This window comes from Oncorhynchus mykiss, chromosome 5 (assembly GCF_013265735.2).
Source record: "Oncorhynchus mykiss isolate Arlee chromosome 5, USDA_OmykA_1.1, whole genome shotgun sequence".
In the NCBI taxonomy this organism is placed as follows: Eukaryota; Metazoa; Chordata; class Actinopteri; order Salmoniformes; family Salmonidae; genus Oncorhynchus; species Oncorhynchus mykiss.
Genome location: NC_048569.1, coordinates 100428193 through 100450058, shown reverse-complemented (window position 1 = coordinate 100450058; position 21866 = coordinate 100428193). Strand labels below are relative to the sequence as shown.

The window sequence follows — 21866 nt, the reverse complement described above, 5'->3', positions numbered from 1 at the left end:
TTAGCCTATCAGAAGCTTCTAAAGCCATGGCATCATTTTCGGCAATTTTCCAAGCTGTTTAAAGGCACAGTCAACTTAGTGTATGTAAACTTCTGACCCGCTGGAATTGTGATACAGTGAATTAATCTGTCTGTAAACAATTGTTGGAAAAATTACTTGTGTCATGCACAAAGTAGATGTCCTAACCGACTTGCCAAAACTATAGTTTGTTAAAAACAAATTTGTGGAGTGGTTGAAAAACGAGTTTTAATGACTCCAACCTAACTGTATGTAAACTTCAGACTTCAACTGTATCCATAAAAATTATGCTGAATCATGATTTTGACTGGCTGAGAAAAGCTGCCTGTTCATTACTATGGGACAGCTGGACATTGAATTTGAATATTGAAACAATGTTGCAAATGTCTTAGAGACAGACAGCAAATCTCCACAGTTATACAAATCTCCACTGTTAAAACTAAATGTTAGTCTAAAAGAAATATGAGCTGGGCTGATGAGACAGTGGAATGCGCAGTCAGATGGAACAGAGTAAATAGGCATTTTAACGGCATAGATTTTGCCGGTAGTCACTTGTGGAATAGGCCGGCTGGAATGCAGATTTAACCAATCAGCATTCAGGATTAGACCCACCCGTTGTATTATACACAGTAAACCATGGCCTCTTCAGATAGACAACAAACAGTGGAATCAGCTGATGGAAGTATGTGAGAAACTGAAAATGTAGACCAATGACCTCTGACGATGTAGCCGTAGTCCTGTGTGGATCAGTTGGTAAAGCATGGCGCTTTAGGGGGCTGAGGATGAGGAGCCAGGTGCTGGAGGGACCATGTGCTGGGGGGAGGGGCTCCGCATGCAGAGTGGACAGGACAGCAGTGGAGTGGTGACAGCAGTAGTGGACGATTAGTACACAGGCACATTAAAGTACTCATGACGGGGCTGAGGGAAGAAAGATGCACACAGCTGTAAGACAACAGCCATCCCAGGTCCCACCCCGACCCACGACAGACAGACACATACAGCATCCACATGACTGGGCAATGAGAGGGAGCAGGACACGGAGCAGCAGGCAGAGCTTCATAGAGTAACTACAGACCTGCACACTGTGAATAAAGGCCTTTATAATAATAATAGGGTTTTGAAGAACAGTCAAAATGTTCTGTAAAGGCAAACTATCATTGTTGGCTTTAACCTAAGATTTGTTTAAAGTGCTAAACAGACTTCACAAGATTACAGGTTAGACAAGTGTACACAGAGACAAAAACACAGACACAAACCCTCACACACTTTTTTCCAGTGACTTAAAAACATTTAGCCTTCAACGAATACGAAATGTTACAACAGACGGGACCAGATATGGGTTTGATGCACAACAACAGATTTCATAACTAGGGGTTGAGACAGGACCAACAGACTTCATAACTAGGGGTTGAGACAGGACCAACAGACTTCATAACTAGGGTTTGAGACAGGACCAACAGACTTCATAACTAGGGGTTGAGACACGACCAACAGATTTCATAACTAGGGGTTGAGACCAACAGACTTCATAACTAGGGGTTGAGACAGGACCAACAGACTTCATAACTAGGGGTTGAGACAGGACCAACAGACTTCATAACTAGGGGTTGAGACAGGACCAACAGATTTCATAACTAGGGGTTGAGACAGGACCAACAGACTTCATAACTAGGGGTTGAGACAGGACCAACAGACTTCATAACTAGGGGTTGAGACAGGACCAACAGACTTCATAACTAGGGGTTGAGACCAACAGACTTCATAACTAGGGGTTGAGACAGGACCAACAGACTTCATAACTAGGGGTTGAGACCAACAGACTTCATAACTAGGGGTTGAGACAGGACCAACAGACTTCATAACTAGGGGTTGAGACAGGACCAACAGACTTCATAACTAGGGATTGAGACAGGACCAACAGACTTCATAACTAGGGGTTAAGACAGGACCAACAGACTTCATAACTAGGGGTTGAGACCAACAGACTTCATAACTAGGGGTTGATGCACGACTAGGGTTGCAAAGGGTCGGAATTTGCAAGAATTTGGGGAAATTTGCTTAAATTCATCATATAAGTTAGCTTATAACAGTGAACCTTTTTTTGTGGGATACACATAAGGCCTTAAGGCCTAGGTCTTGTAGCATATTGTGGTTAAACTATCCCCAATTCAATGGAATTGCAACCCTCTGCATGCACAGTGCATTATTCCATCACATGCACTGTAGGGTGAATATATTTTATGACATGCATGCTTTTTTGTTAATTAGTAAATAGTAGCCTACAGCGAAGTGTGTTTAAATAATTTCTAACTTGTTAATTTCTGCTAGTTAGTTTTTGCTACCATGTGGGTTTCACCTTGATTGAGACTGCTAATTGAGGAGTGTTAATTCACCTGTTTCCATACATGTTTCATATTAAAACATTTATCTTACAAAAGGAGTTGTTTAATCTAATCTAACTATTTATCTGTACATGGAATTGTATGTTTTTTTTTTTTTTCTCATCTTTACAGGAAAATGCTACAGGCTCTATCTGATGTGTGGATACATTTCACTGCAGCTAATGTAAAAGGAAAAGCTGTGTACATTTGCAAATACTGTGCCAAATCATATGTGAAGAATGCAACAAAGATGCAGAAACATCTGGCCAAGTGCATAAAGTTCCCTCACCTCTGATGCTCAAAGGCAATGTGTATTGTAAGAGATTTCTGAACGTTCTTCACCCAGCATACACCCCTCCAACCAGACATGCTTTATTTACTCATTTGCTAGATGCAGAGTTCAAAAGAGTTCAAGTGAAGGTCAAGCAAATCATAGAGAAAGCAGACTGCATTGCAATCATCCCTGATGGGTGGTCTAATGTTCGTGGGCAAGGAATAATTAACTACATCATCTCCACCCCTCAACAAGTATTCTACAAGAGCACAGACACAAGGGACAACATACAAACCGGTATCTACATTACAGATGAGCTGTAGGCAGTCATCAATGACCTTGGACCACAGAAGGTATTTGCACTGGTGACAGACAATGCTGCGAACATGAATGCTGCTTGGTCTAAAGTGGAGGAGTCCTACCCTCACGTCACACCCATTGGCTGTGCTGCTCATGCATTGAATCTGCTCCTCAAGGACATCATGGCACTGATACAATGGATACACTCTACAAGAGAGCCAAGGAAATGGTTAGGTATGTGAATGGTCATCAATCTACCTCACAAAGAAAAGTGAGAAGAATAAGATCACCACATTGAAGCTGCCCAGCAACACCCGTTGGGGTGGTGTTGTCATCATGTTTAACAGTCTCCTGGAGGGAAAGGAGTCTCTCCAAGAAATGGCAATATCACAGTCTGCCGATATGGACAGCCCCATCAAGAGGATCCTCCTGGATGGTGTATTTTGGAGAGTGGGGTAAGCGGTTTGAAACTCCTGAAACCTATAGCAGTAGCCATTACACGGAATGAGGGAGACAATGCCATCCTGTCTGATGTTCAGACTCTGCTTGCAGATGTGAGATAATAAATCCATACTGCCCTGCCCACTTCACTGTTGCTCCAAGCAGAGGAAACTGCCGTTCTGAAATACATCAAAAAGCGTGAAGACTTCTGCCAGAAGCCCATACACGTCACAGCGTACATGTTGGACCCCAAGTATGCTGGCAAGAGCATCCTGTCTGGTGCAGAGATTAACAATGCCTATGGTGTCATCACTACCGTGTCTCCCCACCTTGGCCTGGATGAGGGCAAGGTTCTTGGCAGTCTGGCAAAGTACACTTCCAAGCAAGGGCTTTGGGATGGAGATGCAATATGGCAGTTGTGCCAACATATCTCATCGGCCACCTGGTGGAAGGGACTTTGTGGATCTGAGGCTCTTTCCTCTGTTGACTCCATCATCCTCCAAATCCCACCAACATCAGCCGCCTCAGAGCGCAACTGGTCCTTGTTTGGGAACACGCACACCAAAGCATGCAACAGGCTGACCAATACAAGAGTTGAAACATTGCTGGTCATCTGAGCAAATTTGAGGCTTTTTGAGCCTGACAATGAGCCAAACTCAAGAAGGTTGGAAAGTGACAGTGGAGATGAGGCCTCAGAGTCTGTTCAAGAGGTGGACATTGAAGAGGTCCAGGGAGAAAACATGGAAGACTGAAAGAAAGACAACTTTAGTTTCTAGACTATTATTTTACAGATGTATGTTGAAAATGTTTTTGTGAGATGTGATGGATCTTTGGGGATCGTCCCCTCCTGTACTCCTTGTTCACTCATAGCTTCACGGCCAGGCACGACTCCAACACCATCATTACATTTTCAGATGACACAGTGGTAGGCCTGATCACCGACAATGTCGAGACACCGGCAACGTCGTGACCTGTTCACCGGACGTGCGATCTGTCCCAGACCTGCTGTTTTCAACTCTCTAGAGACAGCAGGAGCGGTAGAGATACTCCGAATGATCGTCTATGAAAATCCAAATGACATTTACTCCTGAGGTGCTGACCTGTTGCACCCTCGACAACCACTGTGATTATTATTATTTGACCCTGCTGGTCATCTATGAACATTTGAACATCTTCTGTTATAATCTCCACCTGGTACAGCCCAAAGAGGACTGGCCACCCCTCATAGCCTGGTTCCTCTAGGTTTCTTCCTAGGTTCTGGCCTTTCTAGGGCGTTTTTCCTAGCCACTGTGCATCTACACCTGCATTGCTTGCTGTTTGGGGTTTTAGGCTGGGTTTCTGTACAGCACTTTGAGATATCAGCTGATGTAAGGAGGAGGACAGGAGGAGGTCAGAGACCTGGCCGTGTGGTGCCAGGACAACAACCTGAGTTTCAAGTTTGGGGAAGATCATTTTCACCATAAAAATGCCCCTTTGTAATAAAAGCATTAGATGCATATTCGCATTTGCGGTCACTTTTGAGAATGGTGTTTTCGAGCAAATGTATTGCATTTTGGAACATAATAGCCTACTGCTGTGTGCGTATTGCTGCGATTATAATGTGAAGAAATAGCCTAATAGTTTAATAACATTTTAAGCTAAACGTTCTGATCTGTTGCGTCAAACTCATTGCTCAAAAAAGTTTTTGGGATGCTAGTGGTTGTTTTAATTTGGGATCTATCATTTCTCACAAGTATGTTTTTTTTTGGGGGGGGGGGGGATTACAGCCACACAAAGGGGATGTTGCCGGGAAATTCGAGGCATTATCAAGTTCTTGTCTCATTGTGAATGAGAGACTGATGAAGTGTGTACAGCCTGCGCAAAAAACTAAGCAGAACTCATGCCTTTCAAATCTTCATTAGAGTCTCATCATGCAGCCTTACAATATATTAAACATCAAAACATTTATAGCCCAACATTTGTAGAACAACTAAAGTTACATTAATAACTTTACATGAAGCATATAGGAGGACCTGTTTCTTTGTTAAAGCCACATCAGGCCCTAACATAAGACAATTAAGAGTATGCTATTCTGTTCTTCTGAAATAGACAACATTTTCTTCATGTCATGTTTCTTTAGACCGGTCTAAAATAATTAATGGATTTATTGTGATGGTGTAGGTAGACTATATTACATGGATTTATTGTGACGGTGTAGACTATATTACATGGATTTATTGTGATGGTGTAGACTATATTACATGGATTTATTGTGATGGTGTAGGTAGACTATATTACATGGATTTATTGTGATGGTGTAGGTAGACTATATTATACGGATTTATTGTGATGGTGTAGACTATATTACATGGATTTATTGTGATGGTGTAGGTAGACCACATTACATGGATTTATTGTGACGGTGTAGGTAGACTATATTACTTGGATTTATTGTGATGGTGTAGGTAGACTATATTACATGGATTTATTGTGATGGTGTAGACAGACTATATTACATGGATTTATTGTGATGGTGTAGACTATATTACATGGATTTATTGTGATGGTGTAGGTAGACTATATTACATGGATTTATTGTGATGGTGTAGGTAGACTATATTACATGGATTTATTGTGATGGTGTAGGTAGACTATATTGCATGGATTTATTGTGATGGTGTAGGTAGACTATATTACATGGATTTATTGTGATGGTGTAGACTATATTACATGGATTTATTGTGATGGTGTAGGTAGACTATATGACATGGATTTATTGTGATGGTGTAGGTAGACTATATTACATGGATTTATTGTGATGGTGTAGGGAGACTATATTACATGGATTTATTGTGATGGTGTAGGTAGACTATATTACATGGATTTATTGTGATGGTGTAGGTAGACTATATTACATGGATTTATTGTGATGGTGTAGACTATATTACATGGATTTATTGTGATGGTGTAGACTATATTACATGGATTTATTGTGATGGTGTAGACTATATTACATGGATTTATTGTGATGGTGTAGGGAAACTATATTACATGGATTTATTGTGATGGTGTAGGGAAACTATATTACATGGATTTATTGTGATGGTGTAGGTAGACTATATTACATGGATTTATTGTGATGGTGTAGACAGACTATATTACATGGATTTATTGTGATGGTGTAGACTATATTACATGGATTTATTGTGATGGTGTAGGTAGACTATATTGCATGGATTTATTGTGATGGTGTAGGTAGACTATATTACATGGATTTATTGTGATGGTGTAGACTATATTACATGGATTTATTGTGATGGTGTAGGGAAACTATATTACATGGATTTATTGTGATGGTGTAGACTATATTACATGGATTTATTGTGATGGTGTAGACTATATTACATGGATTTATTGTGACGGTGTAGGTAGACTATATTACATGGATTTATTGTGATGTGTAGGTAGACTATATTACATAGATTTATTGTGATGGTGTAGACTATATTACAAGGATTTATTGTGATGGTGTAGACTATATTACATGCATTTATTGTGATGGTGTAGACTATATTACATGGATTTATTGTGATGGTGTAGGTAGACTATATTACATGGATTTATTGTGATGGTGTAGACTATATTACATGGATTTATTGTGATGGTGTAGACTATATTACATGGATGTATTGTGATGGTGTAGACTATATTACATGGATTTATTGTGATGGTGTAGACTATATTACATGGATTTATTGTGATGGTGTAGACTATATTACATGGATTTATTGTGATGGTGTAGGTAGACTATATTACATGGATGTATTGTGATGGTGTAGACTATATTACATGCATTTATTGTGATGGTGTAGACTATATTACTTGGATTTATTGTGATGGTGTAGGTAGACTATATTACATGGATTTATTGTGATGGTGTAGACTATATTACATGGATTTATTGTGATGGTGTAGGGAGACTATATTACATGGATTTATTGTGATGGTGTAGGTAGACTATATTACATGGATTTATTGTGATGGTGTAGGTAGACTATATTACATGGATTTATTGTGATGGTGTAGGTAGACTATATTACATGGATTTATTGTGATGGTGTAGGTAGACTATATTACATGGATTTATTGTGACAGTGTAGGTAGACTATATTACATGGATTTATTGTGATGGTGTAGGTAGACTATATTACATGGATTTATTGTGATGGTGTAGGTAGACTATATTACATGGATTTATTGTGATGGTGTAGGTAGACTATATTACATGGATTTATTGTGATGGTGTAGGTAGACTATATTACATGGATTTATTGTGATGGTGTAGGTAGACTATATTACATGGATTTATTGTGATGGTGTAGGTAGACTATATTACATGGATTTATTGTGATGGTGTAGGTAGACTATATTACATGGATTTATTGTGATGGTGTAGGGAGACTATATTACATGGATTTATTGTGATGGTGTAGGTAGACTATATTACATGGATTTATTGTGACAGTGTAGGTAGACTATATTACATGGATTTATTAGTCTTTTTTTAATGTTCCAAAGGTGTGGAAGCCAGGAGATGCTAAATGTGTTTATGTCAATAACGGTCAATTACCGTGAGACCGGCAGTTATTTGCTTGACAATCACCGGCTGAAAAAATGTCCACCCTAGTCACTCTTCCCTCGACCCTGCACCGAAATCCGTTTTTGTTTGTTTGTATATTTCATTGTGTTCTCCCGTGTGCTTCTTATCCTTTGACCAGTCTTTAGAGATAGAAGTCTGAGGTTTTGAGTAGCGGTGGAAAAGGAGAAAATAAAACTTGCAACCTGCTGTTGACCTCTTATTTTGTCACTCAACCCAAACTTTAAGAACCTGTATGCATGGTAAGCAGAGCTCCCTTTTTTTAATCTTTATTTAACTAGGTAAGTCAGTTAGAACAAATTCTTATTTTCAATGACGGCCTAGGAACAGTGGGTTAACTGCCTGTTCAGGGGCAGAACGACAGGTTTGTACCTGCAACCTTTCGGTTACTAGTCCGACGCTCTAACCACTAGGCTACCCTGCCGCCCCTTAAACCTTATCCAATCAGTATACAGAGAAAAGCGTTCTTTATCCAATCAGTATACAGAGAGAAACTTTTCTTATCCATTCAGAATACAGAGAGAAACCTTCCTTATCCAATCAGTATGCAAAGAGAAACTTTCCTTATTCATGTAGTGCTGAGTGTGTATTTAGAATCGGCTCAGATGCCAGTATTTTAACAAAGCGTTGTGGTTGCTTACTCTACAATACCACTGAGCTGCTCCACAGTTTCATTAAAATAGTTTCATCATAAGCCCTGAGGTATGCCTTCCTTCCTCCATATTAATTAGTGCATCATGCGCTACCCTATGGCATACACTACTTCTAGCGACCTAAGCCCCCATTCTCATTTCACTGGAATGTTTTCTCCCCTCCTCTGATATATGCCCACTGCTGAACACTTAGATACTCAGACATGGCCAAAACCCGTCCAGTTTGGGTTCATGTCCGATGATGACTGACTGGCTGTTGCCATCTACTTTCCCCATAGCATTACAAGGTAAACAGTATTGCTACATGCAGTCACCGAATACAGCACACTGAACACCATGTAGAGTGATTGACTGACTGGTTCACACCATGCTGACTGACTGGCTGGTTCACACATTCTGACTGACTGGCTGGTTCACACCATGCAGAATGATGACACTGACTGGCTGCCTGGTTCACACCATACTGACTGACTGGTTGGTTCACTCCATGCAGACTGACTGACTGATTGGCTGGCTTACACCAAGCTGACTGGCTGGCTGGTTCACACGATGCAGACTGATGACTGACTGACTGGCTGATTCATAACATGCAGACTGATGATTGACTGGCTGGTTCAAACCATGCTGGCTGACTGGCTAGCTGGTTCACACCATGCAGAGTAACTGACTGGCTGGTTCACATCATACTGACTGACTGGTTGGTTCACTCCATGCAGACTGACTGACTGATTGGCTGGCTTACACCAAGCTGACTGGCTGGCTGGTTCACACGATGCAGACTGATGACTGACTGACTGGCTGATTCATAACATGCAGACTGATGATTGACTGGCTGGTTCACACCATTCTGACTGACTGGCTGGTTCACACCATGCAGAGTAACTGACTGCCTGGTTCACACCATGCTGGCTGGCTAGTTCACACCATGCAGAGTAACTGACTGGCTGGATCACACCATGTAGAGTAACTGACTGGCTGGCTGGTTCACACCATGCTAAATGACTGGCTGACTGTATCAGTCATACAACACTCCACTCTGAACACATTGCACCATGGTATTTACCCAGCAGGACCTGGTGTAAAGGGGAAGTACTCCAGTCCGCTATAAGATCTCCTCATTAGGTAAACCTCCCCAGTCCTCATTCTGGATCTACAAACACACAACCTGCCAATCAGAGAGGTTTCTCAGTGGTCAGCTGAGCAGAGAGAAAACAAACTGTCAGGGGAGGTTCTCTTCTGCACTGTTGAACCAATCCAGTAAATATGAAGGCCATGTACCCTGGGTCTGATGCTAAAGGCCATGTACCCTGGGTCTGATGCTAAAGGCCATGTACCCTGGGTCTGATGCTAAAGGCCATGTACCCTGGGTCTGATGCTAAAGGCCATGTACCCTGGGTCTGATGCTAAAGGCCATGTACCCTGGGTCTGATGCTAAAGGCCATGTACCCTGGGTCTGATGCTAAAGGCCATGTACCCTGGGTCTGATGCTAAAGGCCATGTACCCTGGGTCTGATGCTAAAGGCCATGTACCCTGGGTCTGATGCTAAAGGCCATGTACCCTGGATCTGATGCTAAAGGCCATGTACCCTGGGTCTGATGCTAAAGGCCATGTACCCTGGGTCTGATGCTAAAGGCTATGTACCCTGGGTCTGATGCTAAAGGCCATGCACCCTGGGTCTGATGCTAAAGGCCATGTACCCTGGGTCTGATGCTAAAGGCCATGTACCCTGGGTCTGATGCTAAAGGCCATGTACCCTGGGTCTGATGCTAAAGGCTATGTACCCTGGGTCTGATGCTAAAGGCTATGTACCCTGGGTCTGATGCTAAAGGCTATGTATCCTGGGTCTGATGCTAAAGGCTATGTGGTCTGGATCCTGCAGGGTTAATGGACTGTACCTGGGAAGAGATGGATCTGAAAGTCTACATTCTGTAAATCATAGCATAGAAAACAAGGCAGTATTGAGAGTGTGAGCGAGAGAGAGATGTCTGGGTTATCGTAGATTAGAGAGGTCCCTGTCTTGGGGTCAGTGAGGTATTTTACCTCCTGCAGTAGGTCAGCTTGTTCTATAGCCTTTAGTACATTCTTCTTAGACGTGTCCTGAGCCTCTCCTCCCAGCAAGAACTCATCCAGGATGAAGTAGGCCTTCTCAAAGTTAAATATGATGTCCAGCTCACACACCTAGAGCGCACACACACACACACACACACACACACACAGTGGTGGAAAAAGTACCCATTTGTCAAAGATACCTTAATAAAAAATGACAGCATGGTGAAGCAAGGTAATGTTTCCCACATTTTCAGACAACTAAACAACTATTGATTTAGAACTACGTAAAGTTACCACAAGTCGCAAAGAAAACAGGAGCTGCCTCCACTTTTCCACGGGGGACCGGTATGAACATGTGCACTCAGTCTGCAAGTGGCTCTGGATAAGAGCATCCACTAAATAACTAAAATGTCAAATGTATAAATGTGTGTAGAAGAAAAATGTTGACTAACATAACCCTAGATACGCCAATGTTGACAAAACGGTCTGTGACTGTCATACAGTCCTCGCTAGCCTAATTTCCTTTCATGGGCCACGTTAGCTAGTTGACATTAGCCTTCTACATCTAGCTACATATTGAACTTCCATCCTCTCAGGCCAGGGGCACAACAATGTATGCATTAATGGTTGGATCAGAATCACTGTTATAATCATATAGAGAGTATGGAATAGAGAGTAGGGAATAAAGAGTAGGGAGTAGGGGATAGAGAGTAGGGAATATGGAATAGAGAGTAGGGAATAGAGAGTAGGGAATAAAGAGTAGGGAGTAGGGGATAGAGAGTAGGGAATATGGAATAGAGAGTAGGGAATAGAGAGTAGGGAGTAGGGAATAGAGAGTAGGTAATAGAGAGTAGGTAATAGAGAGTAGGGAGTAGGGAATATGGAATAGGGAGTAGAGAATATGGAATAGGGAGTAGAGAGTAGGGAATAGAGCGTAGGGAGTAGGGAATAGAGAGTAGGGAGTAGGGAGTAGGGAATAGCGAGTAGGGAGTAGGGAATAAAGAGTAGGGAATAGGGAGTAGAGAGTAGGGAGTAGAAAGTAGGGAGTAGGGAATAGGGAGTAGAGAGTAGGGAATAGAGAGTAGGGAATAGGGAGTAGGGAATAGAGAGTAGGGAGTAGGGAATAGGGAGTAGGGAATAGAGAGTAGGGAATAGAGAGTAGGGAATAGAGAGTAGGGAATAGGGAGTAGAGAGTAGGGAATAGAGAGTAGGGAATAGAGAGTAGGAAGTAGGGAATAGAGAGTAGGGAGTAGGGAATAGAGAGTAAGGAGTAGTAAATAGGGAGTAGGGAATAGGGAATAGAGAGTAGGGAATAGAGAGTAGGGAATAGAGAGTAGGGAATAGGGAGTAGAGAATAGGGAGTAGGAAATAGGGAGTAGGGAATAGGGAATAGGGAATAGAGAGTAGGGAATAGAGAGTAGGGAATAGGGAGTAGGGAATAGAGAGTAGGGAGTAGGGAATAGGGAGTAGGGAATAGAGAGTAGGGAATAGGGAGTAGAGAATAGGGAGTAGGAAATAGGGAGTAGGGAGTAGGGAATAGGGAGTAGGAAATAGGGAGTAGGGAATATGGAGTAGGAAATAGGGAGTAGAAAATAGGGAGTAGGGAGTAGGGAATAGGGAATAGGGAGTAGAGAGTAGGGAATAGAGAGTAGGGAATAGGGAGTAGGGAATAGAGAGTAGGGAGTAGGGAATAGGGAGTAGGGAATAGAGAGTAGGGAATAGGGAGTAGGAAATAGGGAGTAGAAAATAGGGAGTAGAGAATAAAGAGTAGGGAGTAGGGAATAGGGAGTAGGGAATAGAGAGTAGGGAATAGGGAGTAGAGAATAGGGAGTAGGAAATAGGGAGTAGGGAATAGAGAGTAGGGAGTAGGGAATAGGGAGTAGGGAATAGAGAGTAGGGAATAGGGAGTAGGAAATAGGGAGTAGAAAATAGGGAGTAGAGAATAAAGAGTAGAGAATAGATGGATACGTACACTGCCAAAGTACTTATCCAGTAGTTCCACATATCTGTGGATGATCTCTAGTGTGATCAGCTCGTTGTCCTGGTTCTCTATGGCACAGCAGAAATACAGGCTGGCATACCTGAAACCCCCCACACACACACCTGTTAATAACACTCACAGCTTGGTGTCCTGGTCATCGATGGCACAGCAGAAACAGAATAACAACATGGGAGCATGAGGAACAGGACAGAGCTGAGTCTGTCGAGATGGAGGAGGTGAGAGAGGGATGGAGTTGGTATGGCACTGTTGGCAAAGCTCTCTGTCACTCTCTCCTCTCCTCCCACTCTCCTCTGCCTCTCCCTTCCCCTCTCCTCCACTCCTCTGCTCTGCCACTCCCCTCACCTCCCTCTCTACTCCCCTGTCCTCCTCCCCTCTCCCCTCTGCCTCTCCTCTGCCTCTCCTCATCCCCTCTGCCTCCTCCTCTACCTCTCCACTCCCCTGTTCTCCTCTCCCATCTCCTCCCCCTCCTCTCTCCTCCCCTCCTCTCTCTCCTTTGCCTCTCCCTTCCTCCTCTGCCTCTCTTTTCATCTGCCTCTCCTCTCCCTTCATCTGCCTCTCCCCTCTCCTCATCTGCCTCTCCCCCTCTCCACTCCCGTTCTCCTCTACTCTCTCCTCCCCCTTCCCTCTGCTCTCCCCTCCTCTGCCTCTCCTCCCTCTGCCTCTCCTTTCATCGGACTCTCCTTTCATTGGATTCCTCTCCTCTCCCTTCATCTGCCTCTCCCCTCCTTTCATCTGCCTCTCCCCCTCCACTCCTGTTCTCCTCTCCTCTCCCTTCCCTCTGCTCTCCCCTCTGCCTCTCCTCCCTCTGCCTCTCCTTTTATCGGACTCTCCTTTCATTAGACTCCTCTCCTCTCCCTTCATCTGCCTCTCCTCTGCCTCTCACCTCCTTTCATCTGCCTCTCATCTGCCCTCTCCCCCTCCCCTATCCTCTGCCTCTCCCCTGCCTCTATTTCTCCCCTTTTTCTCCCCCCCTCTGCCTCTTCTCCCCTCTGCCTATCCTCTCCTCTCTCATCAGCATTCAGAGACTTGTCCCGAAGCCACTCCTGCGTTGTTTTGAATGTGTGTAGAATAATCAAAACTATGAAATAACACATATGGAATCATAACCAAAAAAGTTAATTAAATCAAAATATATATTTTATTTTTGAGATTCTTCAAATACCCTCATTTTGCCTTGATGACAGCTTTGCACACTCTCAACCAGCTTCACCTGGAATGTTTTTCCAACAGTCTTGAAGGAGTTCCCACATATGCTGAGCACTTGTTGGGATGCTTTTCCTTCACGCTGTGGTCCGACTCATCCCAAACCATCTCAATTGGGTGATTGTTGAGGCCAGGTCATCTGATGCAGCACTCCATCACGCTCCTGCTTGGTAAAATAGCCCGTACACAGCCTGGAGGTGTGTTGGGTCATTGTCCTGTTGAAAAACAAATTATAGTCCCACTAAGGGCAAACCCGATGGGATGGTGTATCACTGCAGAATGCTGTGGTAGCCATGCTGGTTAAGTGTGCCTTGATTTCTAAATAAATCACAGGTAGTGTCACCAGCAAAGCACCCCTACATCATAACACCTCCTCCTCCATGCTTTACGGTGAGAAATACACGTGCAGAGATCATCCGTTCACCCACACCGCGTCTCACAATGACACGGCAGTTGAAACCAAAAAAATATAAAAAAATTCAATTTGGACAAATTTCCACCGATCTAATTAATGTCCATTGCACATGTTTCTTCATGCAGGTGAGTCTCTTCTTCTTATTGGTGTCCTTTAGTAGTGGTTTCTTTGCAGCAATTCGACCATGAAGGCCTGATTCACTCAGTCTCCTCAGAACAGTTGATGTTGAGATGTATGTTACTTGAACTCTGTGAAGCATTTATTTGGTCTGTAATTTCTGATGCTGTTAAGTCTAATGAACTTATCCTCTGCAGCAGAGGTCACTCTGGGTCTTCCTTTCCTGTGGCAGTCCTCATGAGAGAACTCATGCGAGTTTCATCATAGCGCTTGATGGTTTTTGCGACTGCACTTGAAGAAACTTTCAAAGTTCTTGAAACTTTCCGTATTGACTGACCTTCATGTCTTAAAGTAATGATGGACTGTCATTTCTCTTTGCTTATTTGAGCTGTTCTTGCAATAATATGGACTTAGTCTTTTACCAAATAGGGCTATCTTCTGTATACCCCCCCACCCCCTTACCTTATCACAACACAACTGATTGGCTTAAACACATTAAGAAGGAAAGAAATTCCACAAATTCACTTTCAACAAGGCACACCTGTTAATTGAAATGCATTCCAGGTGACAACCTAATGAATCTGGTTGAGACAATGCCAAGAGTGTGCAAAGCTGTCATCAAGACCTATTTGAAGAATCGCAAATATTAAATATATTTTGATTTGTTTAACACTTTTTTGGTTACTACATGATTCCTACATGTGTTACTACCGGTAGTGTACATTTGCAAAAATAAATTACAACCTGTTTTCACTTTAGTCATTATGGTGTATTGTGTATAGATTGATGAGGAAAAATGTTTTATTTAATCTATTTTTAGAACAACACTGTAACCTAACAAAATGTTGAAAAAGTCAAGGGGTCTGAATACTTTCCGGATGCACCGTATGCCTACCAGCAGCATACCACCCTGCATTCCACTGCTGACTTGCCTCTGAAGCTAAGCAGGGTCGGTCCTGGTCGGTCCCAGATGCTGCTGGAGGTGGAGGGCCAGTAAGAGGCACTCTTTCCTCTGGTCTAAATGTTTTTATTCCAATACCTCTGGGTAGTGATTGGGGATATCGCCCTGCGTAAGGTGCCGTCTTTTGGATGGTACTTTAATGTAGTATTTTAAACTTTAAACTGGTATTTTACATAATGTCGCCGGAGGGGATAGCCGCCATTTTACGGGCTCCAAACCAACTGTGCTATTCTATTTGTTTTCTCGCATTGTTTGTAACTTATTTTGTACATACAGTGGGGCAAAAAAGTATTTAGTCAGCCACCAATTTTGCAAGTTCTCCCACTTAAAAATATGAGAGAGGCCTGTAATTTTCATCATAGGTACACTTCAACTATGACAGACAAAATTAGAGAAAAAAATCCAGAAAATCACATTGTAGGATTTTTTATGAATTTATTTGCAAATTATGGTGGAAAATAAGTATTTGGTCAATAACAAAAGTTTCTCAATACTTTGTTATATACCCTTTGTTGGCAATGACAGAGGTCAAACATTTTCTGTAAGTCTTCACAAGGTTTTCACACACTGTTGCTGGTATTTTGGCCCATTCCTCCATGCAGATCTCCTCTAGAGCAGTGATGTTTTGGGGCTGTTGCTGGGCAACATGGACTTTCAACTCCCTCCAAAGATTTTCTATGGGGTTGAGATCTGGAGACTGGCTAGGCCACTCCAGGACCTTGAAATGCTTCTTACGAAGCCACTCCTTCGTTGCCCGGGCGGTGTGTTTGTGATCATTGTCATGCTGAAAGACCCAGCCACGTTTCATCTTCAATGCCCTTGCTGATGGAAGGAGGTTTTCACTCAAAATCTCACGATACATGGCCCCATTCATTCTTTCCTTTACACAGATCAGTCGTCCTGGTCCCTTTGAAGAAAAACAGCCCCAAAGCATGTTTCCACTCCCATGCTTTACAGTAGGTATGGTGTTCTTTGGATGCAACTCAGCATTCTTTGTCCTCCAAACACGAGTTGAGTTTTTACCAAAAAGTAATATTTTGGTTTCATCTGACCATATGACATTCTCCCAATCTTCTTCTGGATCATCCAAATACTCTCTAGCAAACTTCAGACGGGCCTGGACATGTACTGGCTTAAGCAGGAGGACACGTCTGGCACTGCAGGATTTGAGTCCCTGGCGGCGTAGTGTGTTACTGATGGTAGGCTTTGTTACTTTGGTCCCAGCTCTCTGCAGGTCATTCACTAGGTCCCCCCGTGTGGTTCTGGGATTTTTGCTCACCGTTCTTGTGATCATTTTGACCCCACGGGGTGAGATCTTGCGTAGAGCCCCAGATCGAGGGAGATTATCAGTGGTCTTGTGTGTCTTCCATTTCCTAATAATTGCTCCCACAGTTGATTTCTTCAAACCAAGCTGCTTACCTATTGCAGATTCAGTCTTCCCAGCCTGGTGCAGGTCTACAATTTTGTTTCTGGTGTCCTTTGACAGCTCTTTGGTCTTGGCCATAGTGGAGTTTGGAGTGTGACTGTTTGAGGTTGTGGACAGGTGTCTTTTACACTGATAACAAGTTCAAACAGGTGCCATTAATACAGGTAACGAGTGGAGGACAGAGGATGCTCTTAAAGAAGAAGTTACAGGTCTGTGAGAGCCAGAAATCTTGCTTGTTTGTTGGTGACCAAATACTTATTTTCCACCATAATTTGCAAATAAATTCATTAAAAATCCTACAATGTGATTTTCTGGATTTTTTTTCTCATTTTGTTTGTCATAGTTGAAGTGTACATATGATGAAAATTACAGGCCTCTCTCATCTTTTTAAGTGGGGAACTTGCACAATTGGTGGCTGACAAAATACTTTTTTGCCCCACTGTAGTGTTGCTGCTACTGTCTCTTTTGACCGAAAATACCTTCTGGATATCAGAACAGCGATTACTCACCTCAAACTGGCCGAAGATTTTTTTTGTTAATGCGAAGGATATAGTTTCCCCAAGACCAGGCCCAAATCCCCGTCCTCCGCATGAAGAAAAGACAGAAATAAAGAGTCGGGGTGCCTTTTGAGAATTCGTCAGCGAGTGGGTAAACCACCTTTACCATCCGTTCTATTGGCCAACGTGCAATCACTGGAAAATAAACTGGATGATCTATGATCGAGACTATCCAACGGGACATTAAAAACTGTAATGTATTATGTTTCACCAAGTCGTGGCTGAACGAAGACACAGAGAATACATAGCTGGCTAGGTTTTCCATGCATTGAGCAGCTACGTCTGGTAAGACAAGGGGTGGAGGTGTGTGTCTATTTGTAAATAACAGCTGGTGTGCAATGTCTAATATTAAAGAAGTCTCGGGGTAGTACTCACCTAACGTAGAGTACCTCATGATAAGCTGTAGACCACACTATCTACCAAGAGAGTTTATCTATATTATTCGTAGCCGTCTATTTACCACCACAAGCCGATGCTGGTACTAAGACCGCACTCAGCGAGCTGTAGAAGGCCATAAGCAAACAAGAAAATGCTCATCCAGAAGCGGCGCTCCTAGTGGCCGGCGACTTTAATGCAGGCAAACTTAAATCCGCTTTACCTCATTTCTACCAGCATGTCACGTGCAACCAGAGGAAAAAAAACTCTAAACCACTTTTACTCCACACACAGAGACGCATACACAGCTCTCCCTCTCCCTCCATTTGGCAAATCTCACCATAATTGTATCCTCCAGATTCCTGCTTACAAGCTAAAACTAAAGCAGGAAGTACCAGTGACTCGCTCAATACGTAAGTGGTCAGATGAAGCGGATGCTACGCTATAGGCCTGTTTTGCTAGCACAGACTGTAATATGTTCTGGGATTCATCCAATGACATTGAGGAGTGTACCATCTCAGTCACCGGCTTAATCAATAAGTGCATCGACAGCGGCGTCCCCACAGCGACAATATGTAAATATCCCAACTGGAAGCCATGGATTACAGGCAACATCCGCACCAAGCTAAAGGCTAGAGCTGACGCTTTCAAGGAGCGGGACACTAATCTGGACGCTATACCCTCAGACAAACCATCAAACCTACAACACCGGCTCTGACGCTCGTTGGAAGTGGCAGGGCTTGAAAACTATTAGACTACCAAAGGGAAACCCAGCGGTGACCTGCCCAGTGACGTGAGCCTACCAGACGAGCTAAATGCCTTTTATGCTCGTTTTACAGGGAAGCAACACTGAAGCATGCATGAGAGCACCAGCTGTTCCGGTCCACTGTGTTATCACACTCCGTAGCCGATGTGATCAAGACCTTTAAACAGGTCAACATTCACAAGTACACGGGGACAGCCAGATTACCAGCATGTGCAATCAGAGCATGCGCGGACCAACTGGCAAATGTCTTCACTGACATTTTCAACCTCTCCCTGACCGAGTCTGTAATACCGACATGTTTCAATCAAACCACCATAGTCCCTGGGCCCAAGAAAGCGAAGGTAACCTACCTAAATGACTACTGACCCGTAGCACTCATGTAGGTAGCCATGAAGTGCTTTGAAAGGCTGGTCATGGCTCACATCAACACGATCATCCCAGAAACCCTAGACCCACTCCATTTCGTATACTGCCCAAACAGATCCACAGATGATGCAATCTCAATAGCACTCCACAATTCCCTTTCCCACCTGGACAAAAGGAACACCTATGTGAGAATGCTGTTCATTGACTACAGCTTAGCGTTCAACACCATAGCGCCCACAAAGCTCATCACTAAGCTAAGGACCCTGGGACTAAACACCGCCCTCTGCAACTGGATCCTGGACTTCCTGACGGGCCCCCAGTGGATAAGGTTATGCAACAACACATCTGCCACGCTGATCCTCAACATGGTGGCCCCTCAGGGGTGCGTGCTTAGTCTCCTCCTGTACTCCCTGTTCACCCACGACTGCGTGGCCAAGCACGACTCCAACACCATCATTAAGTTTGCTGACAACACAACAGTGATCACCGACAACGATGAGACAGAGAACTGGCACTGTCTCCCTCAACGTGAGCAAGACAAAGGAGCTGATCGTGGTGGCGCTAAAGAGGGTAGTGCGTACGGCCCAGTACATCACTGGGACCAAGCTTCCTGACATCAAGGACCTATATACTAGGCTGTGTCAGAGGAAGGCCCAAAAAATTGTCAAAGACTCCAGTCACCCAGGTCACAGACGGTTCTGTCTGCTACCACACGGCAAGTGGTACCAGAGTGCCAAGTCAAGGTCCAAAAGGCTTCTTAAAAGCTTCTATCCCCAAGTCATAAGACTGCTGAACAATTAAATAAATGGCCACCCGGACTATTTACATTGACCCCCTATCCCTTTGTTTTTACACTGCTGCCTGCTACTCTCTGTTTATTATCTATGCATAGTCACTTTACCACTACCTACATGTACAAATTACCTTGACTAACCTGTACCCCCACACACTGACTCGGTAACGGTACCCTCTGTATACAGCCTCATTATTGTTATTTCAGTGTTACTTTTTATAATTTTTTTAATAATGTTTAGTAAATATTTTAATCTCCATCTTAACTGATCTTACCCCATCTTAATGTTTCAGTAGACCTGCTCCCTCTTATCAATGTTTCAGTAGACCTGCTCCCTCTTATCAATGTTTCAGTAGACCTGCTCCCTCTTATCAATGTTTCAGTAGACCTGCTCCCTCTTATCAATGTTTCAGTAGACCTCCTCCCTCTTATCAATGTTTCAGTAGACCTGCTCCCTCTTATCAATGTTTCAGTAGACCTGCTTCCTCTTATCAATGTTTCAGAACTACTCCCTCTTATCAATCTTTCAGTAGAACTACTCCCTCTTATCAATGTTTCAGTAGAACTACTCCCTCTTATCAATTATACATATATTAAACATAAGAATGAGTGTGAGTTGTCGTCACAACCCGGCTCCTGGGAAGTGACAAAGAGCTCTTATAGGACCAGGGCACAAATAATAATAATCAACAATTTCGATCTTTATTTAACAATCTTACATATAAAACCTTATTTGTTCATCAATAATTGTGAATAACTCGCCACAGGTTAATGACATGGTTGTGCTTGAAAGGATGCACATAACTCTGTATAACTTTGCATTGGAGAGAGTCTGTCTTAAATATTTTTCCACACACAGTCTGTGCCTGTATTTGGTTTTCATGCTAGTGAGGGCCGAGAATCCACTCCCACATAGCTACGTGGTTGCAAAGGGCATCAGTGTCTTAACTTCTTGGTGACAGGGGGCAGTATTTTCACGTCCGGATGAAATGCATGCCCAAATTCAACTGCCTGCTACTCATCCCCAGAAGATAAGATAAACTCTGAAGTTTCTAAAACTGTTTGAATCATGTCTGTGAGTATAACAGAACCTATTTAGCAGGTGAAACCCAGAGGACAAACCATTCAGAGTTTTTTTTTTTTTAGGTCACTCTCTTTTCAATGTGTTTTCATTGGGAATCCAGATTTCTAAGGGACCTTCTTGCAGTTCCTATCGCTTCCACTGGATGGCAACGGTCTTTAGAAATTGGTTGAGGTTATTCCTTTGTGTAATGAAGAAGTACGGCCATCTTGAACGAGGGTCACTTCATGTGTTACTGTTAGATAGAGGCGCGTGACCAGAAAGCTGGCTACAGTTTGTTTTCCTCCTGTATTGAACACAGATCATCCCGTCTTCAATTTTATCGATTATTTACGTAAAAAAAATACCTAAAGTTGTATTACAAAAATAGTTTGAAATGTTTTGGCAAAGTTTACAGGTAACTTTTGAGATATTTTGTAGTCACAAAATATTCACAACAAGTGTAGCTTTAATTTGCTATCTTACATTGTGTGTGATTTAATGAAAGTTTGATTTTTATAGTAATTTATTTGAATTTGGCGCTCTGCATTTTCCGCTAGCGTCCCACATATCCCAGAGATGTTAACAGCATTATTTGCCAAGGCAGGATACTCTGAGCGCAGCCCTATCCAGAAATCTGGCAGTGGCTTCTGATTAAAGTAAATTTTCACAGAACAGCTTATTGCAATTTCAATGAGGCTCTCTTGTTCAGATATCGGTAAGTGGACTGGAGGCAGGACATGAAAGGGATAACGAATCCAGTTGTTTGTGTCGTCCGTTTCGGGAAAGTACCTGCGTAATTGCACACCCAACTCAGTCAGGTGCTTCGCTATATCGCATTTGACATTGTCCGTAAGCTTGAGTTTATTTGCACACAAAAAAATCATACAATGAATGAAAGACCTTTGTGTTGTCTTTGTTAATGCAGACAGAAAAGAGCTCCAACTTCTTAATCATAGCCTCAACTTTGTCACGCATATTGAATGTAGTTGCGGAGAGTCCCTGTAATCCTAGATTCAGATCATTCAGGCGAGAAAAAACATCACCCAGATAGGCCAGTCATGTGAGAAAC

The 21866-nt window shown here is 43.0% G+C and overlaps 1 protein-coding gene across 3 annotated transcripts in view; it reads right to left on the bottom strand.

Annotated features, from left to right (window-relative positions):
- Positions 1-280: 280 nt before the first annotated feature.
- LOC110524909 (AP-1 complex subunit sigma-2) overlaps positions 281-21866 on the bottom strand; it is a 29512-nt gene continuing 7926 nt past the window's right edge. For 2 of the 3 annotated variants that reach the window (XM_036979025.1, XM_021604873.2), the window contains 4 exons: positions 12726-12834; positions 10745-10882; positions 9767-9853; positions 281-936 (listed from right to left, as the gene is read on the bottom strand). In XM_036979025.1, coding sequence (XP_036834920.1) covers positions 9806-9853; positions 10745-10882; positions 12726-12834 — 295 coding nt within the window. In that variant the 3' untranslated portion in view covers positions 281-936; positions 9767-9805. The remainder of the gene's footprint in view (positions 937-9766; positions 9854-10744; positions 10883-12725; positions 12835-21866) is intronic. The other variant, XM_036979026.1, reaches the window with a different exon arrangement.